General features: G+C 39.9%; 1 protein-coding gene across 1 annotated transcript; it reads right to left on the minus strand.

Annotated features, from left to right (window-relative positions):
* Positions 1-124: 124 nt before the first annotated feature.
* UTP6 (UTP6 small subunit processome component) lies at positions 125-13,141 on the minus strand. The gene is made up of 19 exons (XM_040581908.1): positions 12,990-13,141; positions 12,819-12,903; positions 12,106-12,147; positions 11,930-12,022; positions 11,238-11,285; positions 10,377-10,440; positions 9,698-9,816; positions 9,030-9,107; positions 8,545-8,626; positions 7,287-7,368; positions 5,829-6,010; positions 4,481-4,560; positions 3,802-3,879; positions 3,453-3,632; positions 2,467-2,547; positions 1,512-1,621; positions 1,359-1,425; positions 995-1,067; positions 125-422 (listed from the first exon to the last, which is right to left on the minus strand). Exons 1-19 carry the CDS (start codon positions 13,079-13,081, stop codon positions 265-267), a joined length of 1,794 nt encoding a protein of 597 aa, XP_040437842.1. The 5' UTR covers positions 13,082-13,141; the 3' UTR covers positions 125-264.
* Positions 13,142-21,593: the final 8,452 nt, after the last annotated feature.

Raw genomic sequence — 21,593 nt, forward strand, 5'->3', positions numbered from 1 at the left:
GCAGGTGGAAGAGTTTGCTCTCAGAAGTCTCAAGGAAGAATAACCTCAGAGAAGCCTCTGCTTTCTCTTGTAACTGTGCACTTGAACTTGCTCCTGGCAGAAGCAATACTAGAAACAACTGCAATAGGGTAGATTATTCTTTTTTTCCACATATACATGAATGTAAAGGCGGCAGACTTTAATAAAGACCCAGAAACTTATTTACCTTTGCACAGAGAAATGAAAAAAAAAAAAAAAGCACAGTCATGTTGTAACTATAGTTTTTCATAAATGTCCTGTTTGCAATAAAGTGTATTTGGAAACAAAGTCTTCCACCAGGTCTCCCTGTAACATCTTCATAGCTCTCCAGTGAATGTTCCCACAGTTTTCTGGTTTGCCTTGGGGATGACTTAGCTCCTCTTTGATATAATCCAGCCAGAGATCTAAAAAAGAAACACAGAAATTCTGGTGTTAGATTTTGATTGGATATTACTTAACAAATATACCAAAGCTAACCTAGAAACTCTCTTTTTGTAAGTGTCCTTGATGTTAATGCACTAAGGCTTACTTTGTGAAATTACAACCATCTGCCCCTTGAGGACCAAAAGCCTGGGTTCTATTCCCAGCTGGAACAGTGATGTCTTAAGAAATAATGCAGCAATATTGACCTGTTTACTTTCTTAAAAGGAATACTGCAGTAATCTTGATTATAAAAACATAGCTCCATACTGTTGACAAACCCAAATAAAAGGTGATACACATTTCTTACGCCAGCCAATGCCAAAACCTTATTTGCTAGTAGTTCAGCTGAAGCCACCCCACTGTGAACAACAACCCTGGACTGAAAGTGAAGGGTCGCTCCAAAGTGTCATGCACTTAACAGCACAGAAGAAATAAGCTCCACGCTGCATGACAGCAATCACAAGGGCAGAACAAACAGCTACCTTTTGAAATGGATGGAAATAAAAGAGGCAGCACTGAATGAATGAATAAATAAGTAAATAAATCCTCTTACCAGAATCTGTTGAACCAAACTCTCTCAAGGCACGTTCATAGTATTCTCTCAAATGAAGCATTTTGCAGGATTCCTAACAAAGGAAGGTATTAAAAGGCCATTTATTTTGTACAGAAGCGAATCTGCAGCTTGATTAGTTTCTTACAAAGAGAGAGAGTCATGGTAATTACACACGCACACGCACACTGCCAAAGATTAGTTACCATGGAACTTGGTTTTGTGTTACATGCTAGACATAGAAGACAAATATGAACTCATCACAAACTAAGGACACTACTCATAAGCCCTCTGTTTCCTATTTAAACCCAAAGTTTGAGGTGTATTTTACTAATACAAGGCAGTAATTGGATATTCAACAACTTACTTGCTCCTTTTCTATTTGGATCATCTTCCTGAAGAAGTCAAGTGAAAATGGACGATTTTCACACAGCCTGAAATAAAAACCTAATTAACTTTAGACTTCAAGCCTTTTAACATACACCCTAGAACAACCTGGTTTGAAGGTTTTATTTGTCACCTGGTAAAGGCTCTCTTAACTTTCTTATAACCGCCATTTCTGTAAGTCCAGTCAAGATACATTTCTTTCATAGTCACAGATTCAGCAGGAGTTGTGGCATGCAAGGATCTCTGCAAGTTTAAAAGGGAAAAACCAAAAAACAAACCAACCACATAAGCTACAATTAAAAGGCAACAAGGGAGAAGAAATCAAATACTACCTTCTCCCTAATTAGGCATCTGACATAAAGCAGATCTCATAAGTGAGACACAGTACTGGAAAAAAGCATCCCAAAGGGTGTCTGAAAGACATTAGTCTGAAAGCATTAGGTAACACATCCAGTATTTTCAAATTAAAATATTAGTTGTAACCTAAAATACATGTCTCTTCCACTACTTCATACAGCTGGTAAATGGCATTTCCCTAACATCCTTCAGGTGGAGGGTTTCACAATGCTCTACAAACAACTGAATTCAAGCTTCCACCTGAAATAGATGGTTTATGTTGTAAACAGGGAGAAAAAAAACCCACAACCCAACATGCCAGGCAAAGAGGAAACATTTTTCCCTAAGCTATTTAAAGAATTTACAGAGATTAAAGTCCCAGTTTTTCCTTGAGTTTTCTGTAACGAGGCTGATGTTTATACAGATAGAAAAAACACTTTTCTATGTTCAGACAGGCATCTGAAAACAGAGCAAAAGTTCTAGACCACAAAGTAAAAGAACAGCAAGAGTCCATCACTGGTTGCGCTTACAAACATCTACATGTCTTAGAAGCATGGGGACAACGTTTGTGCTGATGAGTCTGTGTCCGACTGAATTTTGGTATCGTACAGAGTTCTACTTGAAATTCTTTGATATCAATGCATCCATGAAAGAATTGCAGTATAAACCATTTGTTACATGTTCCATCCACACACATTGTTCCTGTTTATTTAAACGCTGTCATAAAAAGTAGATTTCTATTAGCTAAGTACCTGGTAGAGAGCTTCTGTGTCTTCCTTGCTGTTTGTGCCTTCACTCCATTCCACCCAGAGGATCCACAATGGCAAACTGCCCTGTAAGGTGAGCAGATAAATCAAATGACTGAAATACAGGGATTCTGATTTACAGGAACAGCACACATCCACCAGGTTCTGTATTACAGCTGCTGTAAAAAAAGTCCTTTAGACATAGCTCTTAGAAAGACAACTTCAGATTGAACATTAAAATCACTTCTTGTTTCCTTCCTCACTTACAGGACAAATACTGCTTAGCTGGATAACTGCAAGACACGTTGCAAGGGATGACAGAGAAGTAGTTCTGCATCACCAAACACTGCAATGCAAAGGGAACTTCCAAGAACAAGGAGGAAAGAAACAATCACCTCCTTGTTTCCTCTCCTCACTCCTCATGCCCACAGTTTGAAATGGAACAGGAAGAAAGCACATAGCTAACTCAAGGCTTGAAATACCACACAGGCAAACTGTATCAGGACAGTGAAGAACAGGAGACACCTGACTGCTAGAAGAGTACACAAAATGTCACCTGTGAGCCATTCAGACTTTAAAACTGTTAATTTGAAGTGAATTTACAATTCCGAAATGCTCCTGAATGCAACATGCATGTGAAATGTCAAGTTATTATTTTTTACTTTTAAAATGGTTAGGGACTTTGAATGCCTTGTAAAGGAAAAAAAACACCTCAAATAAATACCCTGGAAAACAAAAAAAATAAAACAAATAAAACCACCAGAACAAGTTTCCCAGAGAAGGTGTGGAAGGCCCCATCCCTGGCAGTGTTCAAGACCAGGTTGGATGTGGCTTTGAGCAACCTGGTCTACTGGAAAGTGCCGCTGCCCAAGGCAGGGGGACTGGACTAGAAGATCACCTTTAAGGTCCCTTCCTATCCAAACCATTCTATGATTCTATGAAATATCAGAGGTTTCCAGCCCAAAACTAATGCATGCAAGTCCAGCACAGACCTTAGATTTGACGTGCTTAAGCGCTTCTTCAAAACACTGGGTCACATCATCACTCTTCAGTTGGATCAGCACCTGCAGCCTCATCTGCCATGTTTCCACTGACAGGCGGAAGCGCTCAGTTGCAGCTTCTGCCAGCTCCGTAGCCTCCTCAGGGAGGTTGGACTCCAGTAACAGTTGAAGCTAAAACCCAGCAGACACAGCTAATCACCACAAGAGATTTGTAGTAAATTTGTTAAAAAGCAAGGTGTTGAAGACAGTATTACCTGCTTTTCTATCTACTCAAAATGTGAAGATAGGCATGCAAGCAATGCAGGACAGTCTCACAATCTGTATTTCTGTCAACTCTTACCCACTGTTTATAGAGAGCTTCTGGCAGCAAACTGGATTCATGGGTTTTGTTGAACACACTAAGTGTCCTCTCCAGCCTCTAGAACCAACAGAGAAGAAAAAGTAAAGAAAACAAGCATTATTCCTGCACATATCAGATCCCAGCATTACAAGAAGCCCAGTGGATTAGTGTATCAACATGTCACTGAAATTCAGTACAAGTAACTTAAATACTTTAGGTACCTGCATACATTTCAAAATAAAGGGGAAATTTGAACATTTGAATTACATCTGTTCCTTAAGGAACAAAAAACATCACAATGCTCTTTTACTGTATTAAAAGGGAACCAAACTGCACAGGATAATTATTTAAGTCAGTCATACCAAGCACAGATGCAGATGCCCACGTGCCAGCACCACACGGCTCAGACTTATTTGCAAAAGTCATTTTAATTCATCGTTTTCTTTGAACAAGCACAGGTTTGCAGGACTGACAAGGCTGGTTTATGCCCAAGTTATTCATGCTCCAGCAGGCCACATGTGAACTTGACAGTAAAAGTGATCCCCTTAGATGAAGGCTAATGATGCCCACAGGTACTTCTGATAAAATGTCAAAACATATTTGGTTCTTGTCTGATGCATTACAGAAGTGAGTTAAGATACAGATGACTTGTTACTATGATTTCCAAATCAGCTTTTACCTTTTGCTTTAATTCTTCACTGTTGGTTTTCCTGTTGTATCTCTCTAAGCAAAAGGTGATGTAGCATTTCCACATGTCCTCTGTAGAATCAAAGGCATAATATCATACTTCATAGAATTACAAGAGTAAGCACAAATATTTATCTTTAAGGAATAAGAGAATCCAAGCACTAACGGTTAATGCCTATTTTGTTTTAAAATGCTGTATTATAAAATAGGCCCTACATTTATAACATTTAAAAATTACTTCCTGATACAAACTGCAGACAGCTACTGTAGTAAAGAGCATCAAGCTTAGTTCAGCTGAAGTTTCAGTGCATGCTGTCACTAATGCTCAGTGCACCCTGTGCCTGCACTTCTCAAAGGGCCTGCAAGAGTAAGGACACTCACAGGCAACTGCGAAAATCCTTCTTTGCCTGACTTTAGGGCCACAAAATCAGACTGATGGAATAGCTCTTCTATGAGGACGGGCTGAGACTTGAGGTTGTTCAGCCTGGAGAAGAGAAGGCTCCGGGGAGGCCTTATCGTGGCTTCTCAATACTTAAAGGGGGCTTATAAGAAAGATAGGGACAGACTTTTTAGTAGGGCCTGTAGAGACAGGACAAGGAATAGTGGTTTCAAACTAAAGGAGGGCAGATTCAGACCACGTGTAAGGATGAATTTTTTTAGGAGGGTGGTGGGACACTGGAACATTTCACCCAGAGAGGTGGTAGATGCTTCAGCCCTGGAAACATTCAAGGTTGGACGGGATTCTAAGCAACCTGATCTAGCTAAAGATGTCCCTGCTCATTGCAGGGGGGGTGGACTAAATGACCTTTTAAAGGTCAGTTCCGACCCAAACCATTCTATGATTCTATGACTTCAAAGGCTATATAAGCAGCAAGTTTGAGTCTGCTTCACCGACAGCCCCTTGATAGCTTCCTTTGAGAATAAGGACAATGCCAGATGCTGGATATCCACTCCACTGGCAACTCAAAACACTGCTTACTCACAGCTAACTAGCAATATACTTGAGTTCTACAGGTTTCCTTTATTTAGGAAATTTACTCTATTTACAACTCCCAAACTTTTGTTCATCTGTGGGCTTGTAATTCTCCTCATTGGTTAAGTCACATTAATAAAAGCAAACAAAAAGCACTTTCGGTTGAGCAGCTCGTTCAAAAGCAAGAATGCACTGGAAAATAACCCCATTAACACATAAAATAGATCTCCAAAAGGTAGCATCTAAAAATGGCTTGCTTTCTTTTACGTACAGTAGAGCCTGCCAACACCTACTTCAAACCTTTCACAGTATACAGTACGCTAAAGTACCAGGAAAAAAATGGTACAACGCAGGCAGAACTTGTCACCTGTTGGGACTGCTCTCACAGCCTCTTCAAAGACTGCACAGCACCGTTCCTCTCTCCGGGCCATTTCAGATACTTTCATCTGTTTTGTGGTGTGTTTTGTGGACTTCAGGGACCCCAGCTCCAGCTCACGACGGGCCATGTAATCCCATGTAAGAGGATCATCAGCATACTTGGTCTGCAAACTAAACACACTATGTCTGTAACAGTCCTCAACTACCATTCTTCCCTTGTAGACACATTTAGAAGGGTTATATTGGTATAGAAATGTACTTAGTTTCAAAGTACTCAAATGCCAGAGAAAAAACATCTTACCTTTCCACAAATGAAAAAGTATTAGCTTATTTTGGTTTTTTATTTAATATGGATATTCTCCAGTAATAGCATGAACTAGATAGGAAACTTTCAAGGGACCTTTCTTATGAGAGAGGAACAACTGAAGAAGCTAAAGATCTATGTCCTGGTTTCAGCTGGGGTGGAGTTAATTTTCTTCTTAGTAGTTGATTGCAAATCTGTGTTTTGGATTTAGTATGAAATTAATGTTGATACCACACTGATGTGGTTGCTAATTAACGCTTACTCTAAATCAAGGACTTTTCAAGTTTCCCATGCTCTGCCAGCAAGCAGGTGCACAAGCAGCAGGGAGGGAGGGCAAGCTGTCCAGCAAGACAGCTGACCCACAGCCAAAGGGATATTTCACATCATAGAACATCATGATGGGTATATAAACTGGGGGGAGTTGGCCAGGGGCCACTGACCACTGCTCAGGGACAGGTTGGACATCAGTCAGTGGGTGGTAAGCAATTGTATTGTGCATCACTTGTTTGGGTTTTTTTCCCCTTTGGGTTTAATTCCTCTCTCTCCTTTTAATGAAAGGTATTATTATTATATTTTCTTTACTTCAATTATTAAATTGTTCTTTTCTCAACCCACAAGTTTTTACCTTTTTCCTATTAAATTGTTCTTTTCTCAACCCACAAGTTTTTACCTTTTTCCCCCAATTCTCCTCCCCATTCCACCAGGGGGGGACAAGGGGGAGTGAGTGAGTGAGCAGCTGCATGATACTTAATTGCTGCCTGAAGTTACACCACAACGATGCAAAAGAACCACAAAATACACTAGCAAAACACATGGTTCCTGCAGTAAATTTATGGAAACTAAGTGTAGCGATTATTCAGCAACAACTATATTTTATCTAAATTTTTCTTAGCAGTTTCTCAAAGCCTTTTCTGAAGTTACAAGTATCCTTCTAAAAGAGCATGCTTGCCTCATGTTCTGTTTTTCAGGGATTTCCCATACACCTTAACATTCTTTTTCCCTAGAGGAACAGCCTTTGGTTGTTAACCTGTCAACCCACTATAAATTAGAGAAGTTATGAGAACATGTTTTTTACAAAACAAAGTAATTTTTAAAAAAACCACCAAAACAAAAAACAACCCATAACACAAAGCCACACCTCACCTTTCAAGAATTTCTTTTTGCAAATCTTCAGTAAAATCAAAGAGCTTTGCAATAGAAAGTACAGCCAGATGGAATTCAACACCTACATTTCAAGAGAAGAAAAATAACCCTATCAAGTGGAGTATTATATCCATTACACACCAAATTTCTGTATCTTTGCAAGCTTTTGTCAAGACACAGATAACATTTAACTGTCTAGATAGATAGCCTTTTCTTTCCTGACTTGTTGCTTGCCTGACTATATTCTTTACGACTTCCATGTTAGGCAGTTACAAAAGAAGGCCATGAGAGACAGGACATTCCAGACTCCAAAGTGATGAACTAGGCCTGTCCTGACACACTTAAAGATCCTTCCAGCATGGTTCCACTTGCAAATGTAATCACCGCCTCCTCTACTCCTTCATTTGACTCTGCCATGAAAATACAGAAGGGTCCGCACCCAAGACAGACCTCTCCAAAGCCGCACATGGTATACATCAAGTAATTATGTCCCTCCATCTTGTATCTCCACAACTTATCTTTGAAAATGCTAAGTGACATGACTTGACATAATTAGTTCATTGTGAATCCCTATCAGACATTACTCACCTCCTTATTTTTAGGTGCTTACAAATCATTTGTATGCCTATTTATTCAGGCTATTTCTCCAGGTATTTAAATACCTGTAATTTCCTCTTATGTCCTTTTCTACCCACTACTTTTCAATGCTGCTGTTGTATTTTGACAATTGTCTTCCAAAATATCCTCATCGATCATGGTTTACCAAAGATACCTGCTACTACTTTAGTTATTTTACCCAATTCACTCAATAAAATGGGTTAATTTACCAAGCCTGGTTAATATATCTGCTTTATTATTAGTCTGAATTCTTACTTCTTTGTCAGTAGTACTAGCTCATTAGTTGTGATCTAATGTTCAGTAAACAAAGCAAAAAAGGTGTGTAATTCTGAACTGTCCTGCCACTGTGTTTTTTTAATCAAAAAAGTTTTGAAACTGTAAGCCCAGCACCTGTGCCACTTCAGCCCAAAAGCTGCTGTACTGGAAGAGGTGTCAGCCAGCAGAAAAGTTATGAAAAACAGAACTATCAGCACTATTTATTTATACTTTAGCATTATCTAGGTTCTACTGAAGAAATGTTATATTTGAAAACGTATCTTAGTATGTACACTCGAGTTAAGTCTATCTGTATTACCTACTGGAGAGCGGAGTTAAAGGTGACAGCTTTTCTAGTAAGTAAGTACAAGAAATGTTAAATCACCTTTAATTTTCTGAGCAGCATCTCTGTAGATTATGCGAGCCATTTCCCCATTAAGAATCTCTTCAGAATAATTGAATTCCCCCTGCAATATCAAGCAGAGTATCGTTAAAAAAATATGTCTTCCTTTCTCAGCTACCATTTTTGGAAACATTGAAAAGACATCAGAAGATGGTATTAATGTTTTGCTTCACCCAAATCTATCTAATTTGTACAAGTCAACTATAAAGAAATAAGAAGCAGTATTACTACTAACTTTCAAACTGGGGGATGTAACAAAAGACTTTACAATTGTAAAGAAAAATCAATGTATGAAGTATTTGAGCTGAGCATCAGCAAACACTTGAAAAAATTGACACAGGACATATACAAAAACTTTCTCTAACCTGCTGTCAAACAAACCATTGCTACAGATCCCTTGAAACTGTGCATTCAGATGTGTGATACACAAGCAGACAATAACTCTTCAGTAAGTTTAGCTGACCTACCAAGTCCATCTTTGCTCGTTCAAATTCTTTCTTTTCCTTCCTCTGTTTTTCAGCATGCATCAGCTCCATTCTGAAATACTGCAGAAGAGAGAATAAAATGAAATGATTGTGGGGGTAGGAATAATCTAAGTCCACAAACGTGGTAAAACAAACTACCTGAAGAGCTACAAATCAGGACTTGGCCAACATCCTACATATGTCTGAGTGCCTTGGTTTTTAAAAATGTGTCCGTAACAGCTATCTGCCCTACATATTTACTCAGGAGTTTCCCACATGTAGAAATTACCACTCCCTAGTCATTCTTTAAACCTTAACTTGTCCTCAAAGAAAACCATGTTTCCTAGCAAAGGCTTGGAATGCCAGATCTAATCCATAGAACGATGTCCTAACAGAGCTTACAGTACTTTAAAAGGGAATTCTGACACATTTATCTTTGAACAGTGTAAAAACCTCTTTCACATACACACACAGTGTTTGCTAAACAACTGAAAAATGCTACCAGTACTAAGTTTTTTTGTTTCCAGGGGTTTTTTTAATCCTTCTGACATTTCCCCACTAATGAGAAAACAAGTTTTTTCCAGTTTTCACAGACTGATACGAGAAATATCCTGGACTCATTTGCTCTGATTGATAAAGTAACTGGTTGTAGAAGAAAACCAGGAACTCACTTCTTGATAAAGTTTTGGGCACTCTGGATGGAAGCGCAAAGCGCGAAGAAACAAGTGCCTAGCACTTTCTGATGAGAGTTGTGTCTCCATTTCCCATTTCGCTGCCATAATCCACAGTGCTGCAAGAGGTGATACAAATAAATTCATTTTAAGACAAAGCAAGTGGTTGGTCATGAGAACCCATTCTGAAGCTACTCTCCAGAATGCACAGGTTGTTTTTGTTTGATGTACCCACCCCAACATGATCCATGATCTCAGCAATGGAATAAGACTGATTATCTCCCACATAAAACTGAGTTAAAGGACAGATGTAACCAGCTAGGCAGATCCAGGAAGTTTAATCTGGTATAGCTACAGATCCAATGATGTACAATGTCATCTTCAAAAGCCAAAAAGCTGCCATGAGTATTCAAGATCTACCTCTAAAACATCTACCTAGTCCCCAGTCCACCTGGGAAATGGTCACTCAAACCCCGAGGACTCCTATTTCACACCACCTTTTGATTGCTCAGCACAATCCCTGTCATAGCCCTTTTCTCCGAAGTAGCAGCAAAGCAAAGCAAAGCAAAGCGAGTAGCAACTTTTACCCTAATAGCTTGAAACAGAGATCTGCAAGAACTTAAACCAACGCTATACAATATAGAGACATTTATGCAGCATTCACCATTGTTTTATTTACCTGGTTTATTGGGATGAATGGCCAACATGGAAGAAAACACCTTACTAAGCTGATGTTTTGCATTCTGTAAAAGAAGTTTTGTTTTTAGTACCAAATTGAGCCACCAGCAAAGTTTCATTATGAACGGTTACAATTTGTAATGCAATTCTACTGGAAAAGACACTTTCTGCTACTTTATTTTCAGTAGAAAGTTTCTCAGATTCAATGCTGACCAGCTTTTAAATGTGACCAGACTAGATTAGCATAGTTAACTCAAACCATTCTGAACTACACAGCTAACACAAATGTCACCTAACTCACAAATCCATAGTCTCACAGACACTTTTTTGAGTTAAAGACTGCATTTTTCTTTGGCCACCTGCATTACTATGACAAGGTCACCTTCTTCAGTACAGGAAAGGCAATGACCACATGGTAATAATAATAATGTGAAGACTTGCACAGGTAAGTTTACAAAGCACAGAACTGCCAAAACTACACTTTTCAGCATTGCCACTATAAGACATGTTTGTAACAAAATCACAATTCACAAACAGGTGATCCATTCATTCCAGAGAAGGTATAACCAATATTATCATTCCTCCAAACCAAACATTACTCCAGATTCTGTGCAATTAGCCTCACCTTTACCACCTGCAAGCATCAAACTTCATACTAATTCATTCTGACTCATACTCTACATTTATATGTATCAGTGAAAATCCCAGGCAGCTCCAATAATGCTATCAAAATCGTTTCAGTATGACAACATGGGGCAATAAAGTTTGTAACCCTGTCTTGTAATTCAAGTTCCACATGCCTGATTATAAACACCAATCCAGTATCACAGCTCTGGTTAAGATTAGCATCTTGAAAACTCACCCACTGCTTGCAAAATGCAACATGTGAAAGCCAAAGCTGGACATCTTCCTGTTGGAAATGCAAGAGGGAAAGAATCAACCTTACAGTAAGACAAGCACAAAATCACTTGCACATTGACAAGGAAATATGCCCTTGGTACAACAACTTGGCATGCAGAAAGAATTCTGAATCTCAAGTTCCCTTCTTTTTTTCCCAGATCTTCAAATTCCTGCAAAACACCCAAAGAAAACCAACCCTTCCATCTCATCATACACTCTGAGCCTCTCCAATCAGATCTACATTACACTGAACTCAATAGAGAACTCACTGTCATGGTTCCTGAGGCACCTCATTTAGATCTTACCATGAAATGTATATCAAGACAATCTTTTCCCAAAGCCACTGAAAGTTCTTTTCATTCCGTTTCTAGACCTTGTAAGGAGTCAGATCAAACTCACATTGCAACATGTGGTTCCAGACAGTTGAGGACTAACAATTTTGAAAGCACAAAGTATCATTTGTATACAAAATACATCTATCCGTTATGAATGATCCACTTCTAGGCTACTGCTAATTGTAAGAGCAAACATACACTTAATTTTTCTACTACATTATTCTGTATTACTGCAAGTATTTGGTAGCAACGGTATCCAGGTAATTTTACATACCAAAAGGGCATTTTTCAACCTACCTGTACAAATAAGCAAACTTACTTTCCATTTTCCTGTAGCACGGTTGAAGAGGCAATGGACTCTATGCAGAATAGAGTTCTCAATTTCATCCTTCTTGAATGAATATCCAATGCGCTAGGAGAGAAAAAAGCATTGATTTTATTGCAATAAAAATTTTAGCCTAAGTATTCTGCACTCTAAAGAACTGATAAACTTACTGCTCTTCTCTTCTTGATCAGTTCCAGCAGATTAATTTCATACTAGAACGGGGAGAAAAAAACATTTAAAAGCAAATGAGAAGACAAGTAAGGAAAAAAAAAACAACAGTTCAAGGGGGTTTTTTATAGCTAATCAGGTGGACAATACAAATTACATCCAGGAAAACACAAGCAATAATTTTTTGGCCAGATCACTACATTTCTAAGGCTGACTAAAATTAAGCTTGAGTATTTGTATTGAACATATTTCAGACTTGAGCTGTTAGCAACCCCTATCTCTAGAATCATAATGCACAAGGCAAACTTCTAACAGCACAAAAAAATTAATTACGCTTAACTGCAATCTCCACATCACATCAAGGAACAGGGGTCTCTGCATCCCTAGAGAAACTACAGGAAAAAGTCACGAGAGACCCTCTCATCCCAAACTAAGGCTCCAACTCCTGGCTACACCTCATGCTCTGGTGTGTACTGATTGTAAGCCAATAACCGCTTCATGCTCTGGTGTGTATCGATACAGAGCCTGAGCCCGTAACCGCCCCATGCTCTGGTCGGTCCTGACACGCAGCCTGAGCCCGTAACCGCTTACAAGAGCCCAGGCGAGGAGAGGCCTTCGGGAAGCCGCCCGGTTTCCACGTGTGTAACTACAAAATAACTCCTGAGCTGGCCCTACCACGTGAGTTAGGCTCGCTCTGCTTGTCAGTAGAGCCTACCTGAATATAGTTGATGAAATCCTCCTTCCGAAGCGCTCTCCGCTGTATTTTGTACTCCAGAGCCGAGGCTTTCCTCAGGACGGCCCTGCGGGAAGGGGGAATCAGCCAGCGGAGAGATCGCGCCCCCGCTGCGCGTGCCGCCACCCCTTGCCGGGCGCCCGCCCGCCTCACCTGATCTCCCGACGCGTGAACAGCCCGACCCGCTCCAGCTGCTCCAGCTCCGGGATGCGGTCCTCCAGCCGCTGCTCGATGCGCTCCGCCATGGCGGCGGCACGGACCCCTCACGCCGGTGTAGCCCGCCGCCACTTCCGGCCGCCGCGCGCCGCCCCGCCCCCAGCCTTCCGGGACCGCGCCCCTCTACCGCCCCCTGCCGTCAAACGGCAACGGCGCAGCGAGGCGACCCCGGGGCGGGCAGGCAGCGCCACGGTGGCTGCTCACACCAGAAACCGGTACCAAACGGAACGGCCCCGGGGCAGCAGAGCCGTTATGGGTACGGACGTCGCGGGGCTGTCGTGACCCGAGCGCAGGGCCTGTCGCCCAGCCTCGCTGAACCTCTTTCACGGTTTAACCCCAGCCAGTAGCTAAGCATCCCAGAGGGATGGGGAGAAGAATTGGAAAGGGATGTAAAACTCGAGGGTTGAGAAATGAAATAAAACAAAACCAATAATAACGATAACAACAAAAACAATTATAATGAAAAGGAGGGAGAAGAGGAAAGGAATGAAATCCAAAGGGAAGGGAGAAAAGAAAACAAGTGATGCACAATACAATTGCTCAACACCTGGTGACCCGATGCCCATCCCATCCCCAAGCAATGCCTGGCCGGCCCCATCCAACCCCACCAGTTTATCACCGAGCATGATGTCCAAGTGTCCCACGGCACGGGACACCTCTTCAGCCAGTTCAGGTCAGTTGTCCTAGCTGTATCCCCTCCCAAGTTCTTGTGCCACTCCAGCCTTCCCCCTAGCAAGGCCTGAGAAACTAAAAATTCCTTGACTTAGTATAAACTTTACTTGGCAACAACTAAAAATATCAGTGTTATCAACGTTGTTCTCACACCAAATCCAAACCGCAGCAATAAGAAAGAAATTAACTCTTATCTCAGCCGAAATCAGGACAGCCTCATACAGTTGGCCTCAGCCCATTGGTCCAGCCTGTCCAGATCACTCTATAGAACATTCCTACCCTCAGATTGATGCTCCCACCCAGTTTGGTGTCATCTGCAAACTTACAAATAGCGACGCTGTTTTCCAAGAAGTGATCAAAACAGGAAAGTCACCAGGAAGCGGAGAGGCACCTTCCAGTCACAAGACCAAGAACTACAGACTACTGCGTTCAGAGCTCAGTGACTGAGGCAGCTCTGAATCGCAGCTGTGTCATGCGAAGGGATCGGTTACCCACCTGGAAAGGACAATAGCCGTTCCTGATGTAGGCTGTCCACCCTAGAGGCTCCCATGTCCTACACTGAACTGCCACAGTCTATGGTTTTGTATATTACAGTGCTATCAATTCACCTTGATATGCTCGCATATTCACAATAGAATTGGCAAAATCCAGCAGCTGCCTTGGAGTACTTGAGCCACCCCTGCAGTGGAAAGAGGAGCTTCCCACAGCAAGGACAGCTGGAGAGTCAGAGGGGGGATCAGCACAGCCATCCCAGCGCAAGCCATCCCAGCGCAAGCCATCCCAGCGCAAGCCATCCTTGCTTCTGAGCCAAAGCCTTAAATCTCTTGGGACCTAAATTTCAGTGAGTTCACCTCCCATTGAGTTCAGCTTTCAGTAAAGCAGACAACAGATAATCCTTCTCAAAGTGGTGGTGTAAGAGTATTATTCATGATCATCAGCAACACATTAATTATATCACATGTGACTTTTTTTTTTTGAGGTGCATCAGCTCAAACCGATTCCCATGTAAGCCCAGACTTTATTTATTTTCATATTTCTGCATCTGATTGCGTGATTTTATATTATAAAAGCATTCCGTATTTAGAGCTTATCTATCATGGTGCACTTAGATCACAACATGTAAATGAGAACACCACATGCAGTGTAGGAGTGCAAAGCTTAAAAGGTAGATAGATGTCAGTCATTACCTGGAAACCTCTGGGATATTCTATTTCTATCTTCTTGCTCTCCTCATTCTTTAAACACTAAGCTCTCCTTTGGTTGAAAAACAGAAGCAGCTGCAAAAGAGAGATACAAACTTAAACAGCAGTCTTCTCCTCAAACTTTAAGGTTGATCATTCTATCAGTCTGAAAACACTGTTTTGTGATCAGTCTACAGTGTTGTGCCACCTGCAGTCAGTTAGGAACTTTGAAACTCAAAGCCCACCACCAAACAATCCATGACTGTTTTAATCTAGATGATAGAGAAGTGTATGTACCCTAAGGGGCAACAGCAACCTCCACCTTGAATTGTGACTCCAGGAGAATTCAGCCATATACACCTATCTGCCAACAGGTCTTTGATACATGCAAGTTATTCACATACTATCTGCATACCGATAACAATGTGTGTCCAACAATGCATCTTAGAGTATTAAATCCCTTGTTAGCACTTGTCAAAGCCCCACAATATCATCCGATAGAAGCACACAGGCATAGCACAAACCACTCTGCAGGACCCATCACTGCAGGACTCAAAGAAAGAAAGAATGGTGTGCACCAAAACAATAGACTCCTCAAGTTTCTAGTTTAGAGGACTAGTATTTCCCACTGAAAACACACACACAGAGTGAGTAAGTTTAAAATACTGAACTTGTTGATGACCTCACAGGATTATTTACAAATAAAATAGATCACAAACTGATTGAAAACATTTTCTGTTCCCTCAGATATCCCCCCTTTCCTGTAAATGGAAAAAATACAAAAATACAAATGCCTTTCCTCTTCTTCCCCCAGCAAAACAACCCTTAGAACAATTAACATAACGGACTGTCAGAAGTGTTCAAACCAAAGTGACAAATGCAGTGAATGGCAGGCAAGCCCAGCCCGACCCACCAGAACACTGCATGCTGGATTTGTCATGCAAATCAAAATGGAACCTGACATGTTCTTTGTTCATTTTCCTTTCAAAAAATCTACTTTAAATGCCTCCCATGTGCCTTGTTTTGGAAGCTGACATTCCAAATGCATCAGTGCAAATTAAGAGAGGGATCCATTTCCAATAAAGACGTTGTGATACAGAGTTTCAACAAACCTTGTTGGGAAGACTGGAGAGGCAACTGCTGCAGATTGCACCTGTAGGGTCACTCAATTTGCTGCTGCTGCTTCATTTATGAAGCCTCTTCAGAAAAACTCCATCAGTAGGTCCTTGCAGGAGAAGTTCTGGCAAGCTATTGCAGCTTAATATTTATAGAGTCTGCAAGCAATGGATATATTGTGAATTAGGAATAGTAAGTGTTTTTTCTGTAAGTCTTGCCTACATTAAAATACATGATGGTGAATGTGTGTAAGACAAATATTTAAATTATAAATAGATATATATATATTATTTATTTCTGCTATTTTACTGCCTGAATGCACAAACAATTACAGCTTTTTAGAAGATGCCACCAGATACACAGTATTTTATATATTAACTTATACTATATATGGAGATGCCTTTTAAACAATGAGAGTGATGTTCTCACCTCATGAAAATAATTGGGAAACTTGCACAGACTTCAGCTGAGCCAGTGGTTCACCATTTTTAACAAAACCCTCAAAACATTTACTGAGCATGTGGAGCTTTGGTTTAAAAATACATGAATATATCTGTTAATAAAGCAGCTTGGAATTTACTCTCAAAAAGAAACTAATCCAAACTTCAGACTATATTAACTTCTCTAGTTTTGTAATTAAAACAATTTACATGACAATTTGGTTTTGCTTCTGCCAAACTCAGCAGTCAATCTGCATAAAAAGTGGTTTCACATTTCCACTCTGAACCTCCAATAATTTATATTTAAGACTATGCAATTGGTCAGTTGGACTGCTCCATACCTACATTAATACTGGTACATGTACCCATCCTACACAAATATTATTTTTTCCATTCTGATAGACAAATGCTTGTCTTTGCCAATGCATTGCTTTACTCTTACAGCTTGGCAGCCCTTACCCTGCAGCATTAGATCTGAATGCTTTCCAGAATTTCATTGACTCACTTATCTCTTCTTCATATCAATCATTGCTAAAAAGAAACCCCCAAAATAGTATTTTCATTCAATGCCTTAACAGAACTATTATGTGACAATTTACTCTTACATATAGTCTCTTAAAAAAGGCAAGACCTTTACTTTCTTCTCTGCATTAGCTCTGAACTTCAATTTTTATGAATCAGATTTTTCCTCCTACTCATTCTGAGGCTTTCTGTTTCATCTCAGTTGCCCCCAGATCTGAACATCCATATACAGGGAATTTTCAGTGAAGGGGAATGACGCCTCTGGAATTGTTTCCTTGCCAGTTCACATCTGGTACTCAATACAAGATCCATCTGTTTATTCAGAGTCTCCAGGGGCTTGTACAGTAGTGGCTACAAGTGTGCCTTTTAATTTGGTTTTGTCATTTGGCTGTAAGTAGTTGACAGTCTGTCTAAATGCAGCAGGGCAGTTATAACTAGTCAGTCATCATATTCTAGTTGCCAATTCATAATCCAATGGAATGCCAGTCACATTTCAACAATTTAAAACTACATCAGTCATCTCCTCCTACATACTCCCAAATTGTCAACACCATGAAATGTATTGCTTAATTACCTTTAATTTAATTATTCCTTACACATACATTTGCACTCATGATTGTTGCCAGAGCTCTGGAGAGCAGTCTCATGCTAATCTTGATGCACCTCACTAACCTGCCTGGGTTTAAAGAGTAGATGAAATTGTGGCACGTCCTTAGGTGACCTAGATTGGGTGACCTTAGGTTACTAGCGTAAGTAACAAGGAAGGTAAAGATAAAACTTGCTCAGAGCAAAGCCTTATATCTTTTAAACACAAAGATGTCAGTACCAGCATCAATTAAGCTGGAAAGACCACAAATTATGCCACATATACATTTATTTCTCCTTCCAAAAAGTGGGATTAGTATTGGTCACAATTTGCCTCCCGCTGTGTTTCTCACGTCCTTCTGTGGAGATGCGTTTAGCATGGTAATAGCACTTCGACCACAGTCACGGCAACAACCAGTAAAACTACTTCAAGAGTATGGATAATTCAGATTGTAGTGTGCAGAATTATGTATCCCAAGCAGCATTCTGAAAACAAGATAAACCCTTGTAAAAGCCTTCTGAAGCAACATCTAGCACATAAAACCACAGACAACATGTTAACTTTCATTTGAAACACTTAGGTAAACTCTCTTGTGTGTGAATTCTGTATACCTGTGTTAAGTGGAAAACATTGGGGAAATAGTTTCTGCCCTGATCTTATCATTTAAGTAGTTGCTGATGACAAAATTCAAAATTCTCATCTTATTAAGCTGTACTTGGTTTAGCCACAAAAAAAAAAAGAATTGGTCCTGTTAAAACTTACCTCTTACTTAAAGCTGAAATTAATTTGTTAACTAATTAATCTGAGGTTTCATTTTACTATCTATTGGCATATTCTTTGATCCTCCTATATTTTTCCTTTTGATTGACTGAAGCTTTCATTCTTGCCCTGTCATCAGACTTTTTGGTGAGAAACTTCTACTTTCACCTGTAACTGACTTAATTCTCCCATCTTCCATCAGTTTCTCCTCTGTATTTCTCAGTTTAATAATTAAGTTTCCATCAAAAGTTTTTCAGTTGCTGTATCTTTCACAGTTTCCATGACTCCAGAGAACACAATTCCTGAAAGTTCATTTAGAATTATTTTTTGATAGTTCTGCAGCAAGTACTACACATGCTGGATCTCCGAAATTACAGTATGAACTAGCATGAGTCCTGTTCCATTTCCATGTATTAAGCATTCAAACTTCAAAATCTGGCATTTTTTTATTTTTTCTGTGTATTTTGTTTGGAATCATACATTAAACATAATCCAGTGTAGGTGTTTTTTGTGACTTGGAACCATAGAATCATTTAGGTTGGAAAAGACCTTTAAGATCAAGTTCAACCGTTAACCCAGGACTGCCAAGTCCACCACTAAACCATGCCTTTAAGACTTTATCATATATAGGAGATCTACAGATTTTCTGTTAAAAAGGCAAACAATTCTGGATTAAAATATTAAAAGTCTACAATTCTCTTTTCTGAAGGTCAAGTTTAAAAAGGGGGTTCACAACAAAGATCCACAGTTTCTGAGGTCAAAAGGGACGTGAACTTTTATACACCTCACCTCAAGCACCTTCCATTTTTTGAACACTTATAAATTTGATGAAGACATTCAAAATGAAGGGCACAGACCAACAAGTAAGCCAGATAAAGGTCTATTCTGAGTGCTGTGTGAGCGAAACTGAGCAACAACAGTCCTACACAGAGACTCCATGAGTCCTTTTCCTACGTATGGAGTCTTCAGTGATACATGGAATTTATTCAGGTTTTAACACAGGTGAATAACATCACCTTGTTTTCTTTCAGCAGACACTTCCTTCTGATTTTGATCCAAACATATGAATACAGATCTTATTTTAGACTGTCTTTAAAACTAAGTGGATGTTATCCTGAATGTACTGCTTTTACCCTATAAACATTTTTGGTTTAGTTCATTGTAGGAGATTTATTTTTCTGTAATTAATGTTTTTACTGTTGGTACATTTCTGGGCTTACACTTAAATTGATGTCCTGCCTTTCTAGAGCAAAATAATATGTTGGGCCTAGGCTTTTCATAATGCTTTTGAAACAATTCTGGTATTTTTAGTCTACTATCTGAACAGTAAAGACAAACACTACTGCTATAAAGCTACCAATCAAAAATAAAACATTAACTGAAAATCAGGAAATAATTTTCACTGTAAAGAGTCATGAAAGAGACATTAAAACATCACTAAGAGAACTCCCAACAAACAACTCCTGAGCACACACTTCTAGTAAGCAATAATGACAAATAGTTATCACACCATGTGAATGCAGAAGATAGGTGACTCAATGGTGCAAAACATACTGTGCATTCACTTTTCACTCTCTACAATAACTCAAGACACATAAGCAACCTGCTCACTGAAAGCTGTGCATTATGGGTGCATTAAGATTCCCTGAGGGCCAAGTTCCTGGAGTACTGTGCTCCTGGAATACATTTGAACAGCTCTGTACAAAAGCAGTCCTCAGCCAAAAACACATGAATGAGAATCACAAGTGGCTGCTCTGTCAATCTTCCGCACATACCACATTCATAGCTATACGTCAGAACACTTAGACTGCTGTGTAAGATCTTAGCTCATCCCTTTGCCTCGCTTCACTACAGTTGTTCCCTTACAAGTAAAGTTTATTTTCCCTTTTCTTAGTTCCCTGCTTATAAAACCAGGGCAGCACTAGACATTAATGTGCAGAAAACCGAAGCGAAACAGAGCTGCCACCCAAACAGCAAATATGATCCTGCCATCCTAAATATACCCAGTACTCCACCTACGCACTCTCACGCTGTTACCCAGACAGCTGTAGCTGCTCCCTTTCTCCAGTTGCAATACTGCGTAGCCTCTGTTGACTACAGACTGGGAAAACACCAAGTGGGAGTTGACTTTTGCTTTCCAAGCAGGTAGGGAAGAGTAGCTTATCTAATAATTTCCATGGCCTGTTACTGCTGATCAACATTAAATTAATGTTGAAATAAAGAAGATGTCTTTATTCTGAAAAATGGTTTAGTAAATACTGCAGTTGGAATTAATTCAGCATCTAGTGAGGTTTGTTCGTTTAAGTGAAAGAAAGGGATGCCACTGAAATGGATCTGTATTCGGAGTACAGTGATGCAGCTGTGGGACCCATATCTTCCATCTATGCATGAAGTCTCAGTTCTACTGCATTTATGCATTCTCCTTCTCTGGGTGAGAAACTGTGGAACACCTGGGTTTGGTGGGCTGGACAGAGTGGGAAGGAGAACCTGGAAGCATGAAAACAGAAAGTAGTAAAGTTTGGATGTAACCACAGAAGTGGAGTGCGTAAGGTCTCCTCCATGCTGGATGCCCTTGGATTCCACTGTATGTGGTCACTGGCTCGAGGCCAAAATAACAAAATGGAGCTACCCGGAGACACTTAATGTGGATTCGTTCTCCTCAGCAACACCCTCAATAGCAAACTTCAGTTCCTTACCAATGTGATGTAAGAGTGCTCCCTAATAAATACTGACGCTGGCTTTCATGATGGCCTGAATCTGTAAGCAATTTTTAAAAAAGATCGACCAAAAGTTTATCCCCACCTAGTAAGCACTACTCTTTTGTTCCAGTTATATTTAAAAATAAGTTCTCAGAAGATAAGCTAGATCTGTAGTAGTATTTAGGTAGTTACTGACAATATAGACAGACCCATGTTTAAAGATGTGAGCAAAAGAGTATAATTATACTGACAGAACTTTCATTTAGACTGAGCTCCCAAGTACAGAGGTATTTATTTCCCCTTTAGAAAAGGATTTACTTTGTAAATATTCCTGTGCTGAGATACAGTAAGGATTTATTTTGTAAATATTCCTGTGCTGAGGTATAGTAATCGGGAGGACTGGAAGCTGGAAAGTTAAGTAGGATAGCTGTAGGGGTACTACAGACAACGAAGAAAAGCATGTTACTATGAAATGAAGAAAAAAGTCATAAAGTACTATAAAATATGTGTGCACTTACTCATACATATCTGAAAAGGTAAAAATTGCTGCAGTTTAGCCTTTCAAG

Source organism: Falco naumanni, chromosome 1, assembly GCF_017639655.2.
Source record: "Falco naumanni isolate bFalNau1 chromosome 1, bFalNau1.pat, whole genome shotgun sequence".
NCBI lineage: Eukaryota > Metazoa > Chordata > Aves > Falconiformes > Falconidae > Falco > Falco naumanni.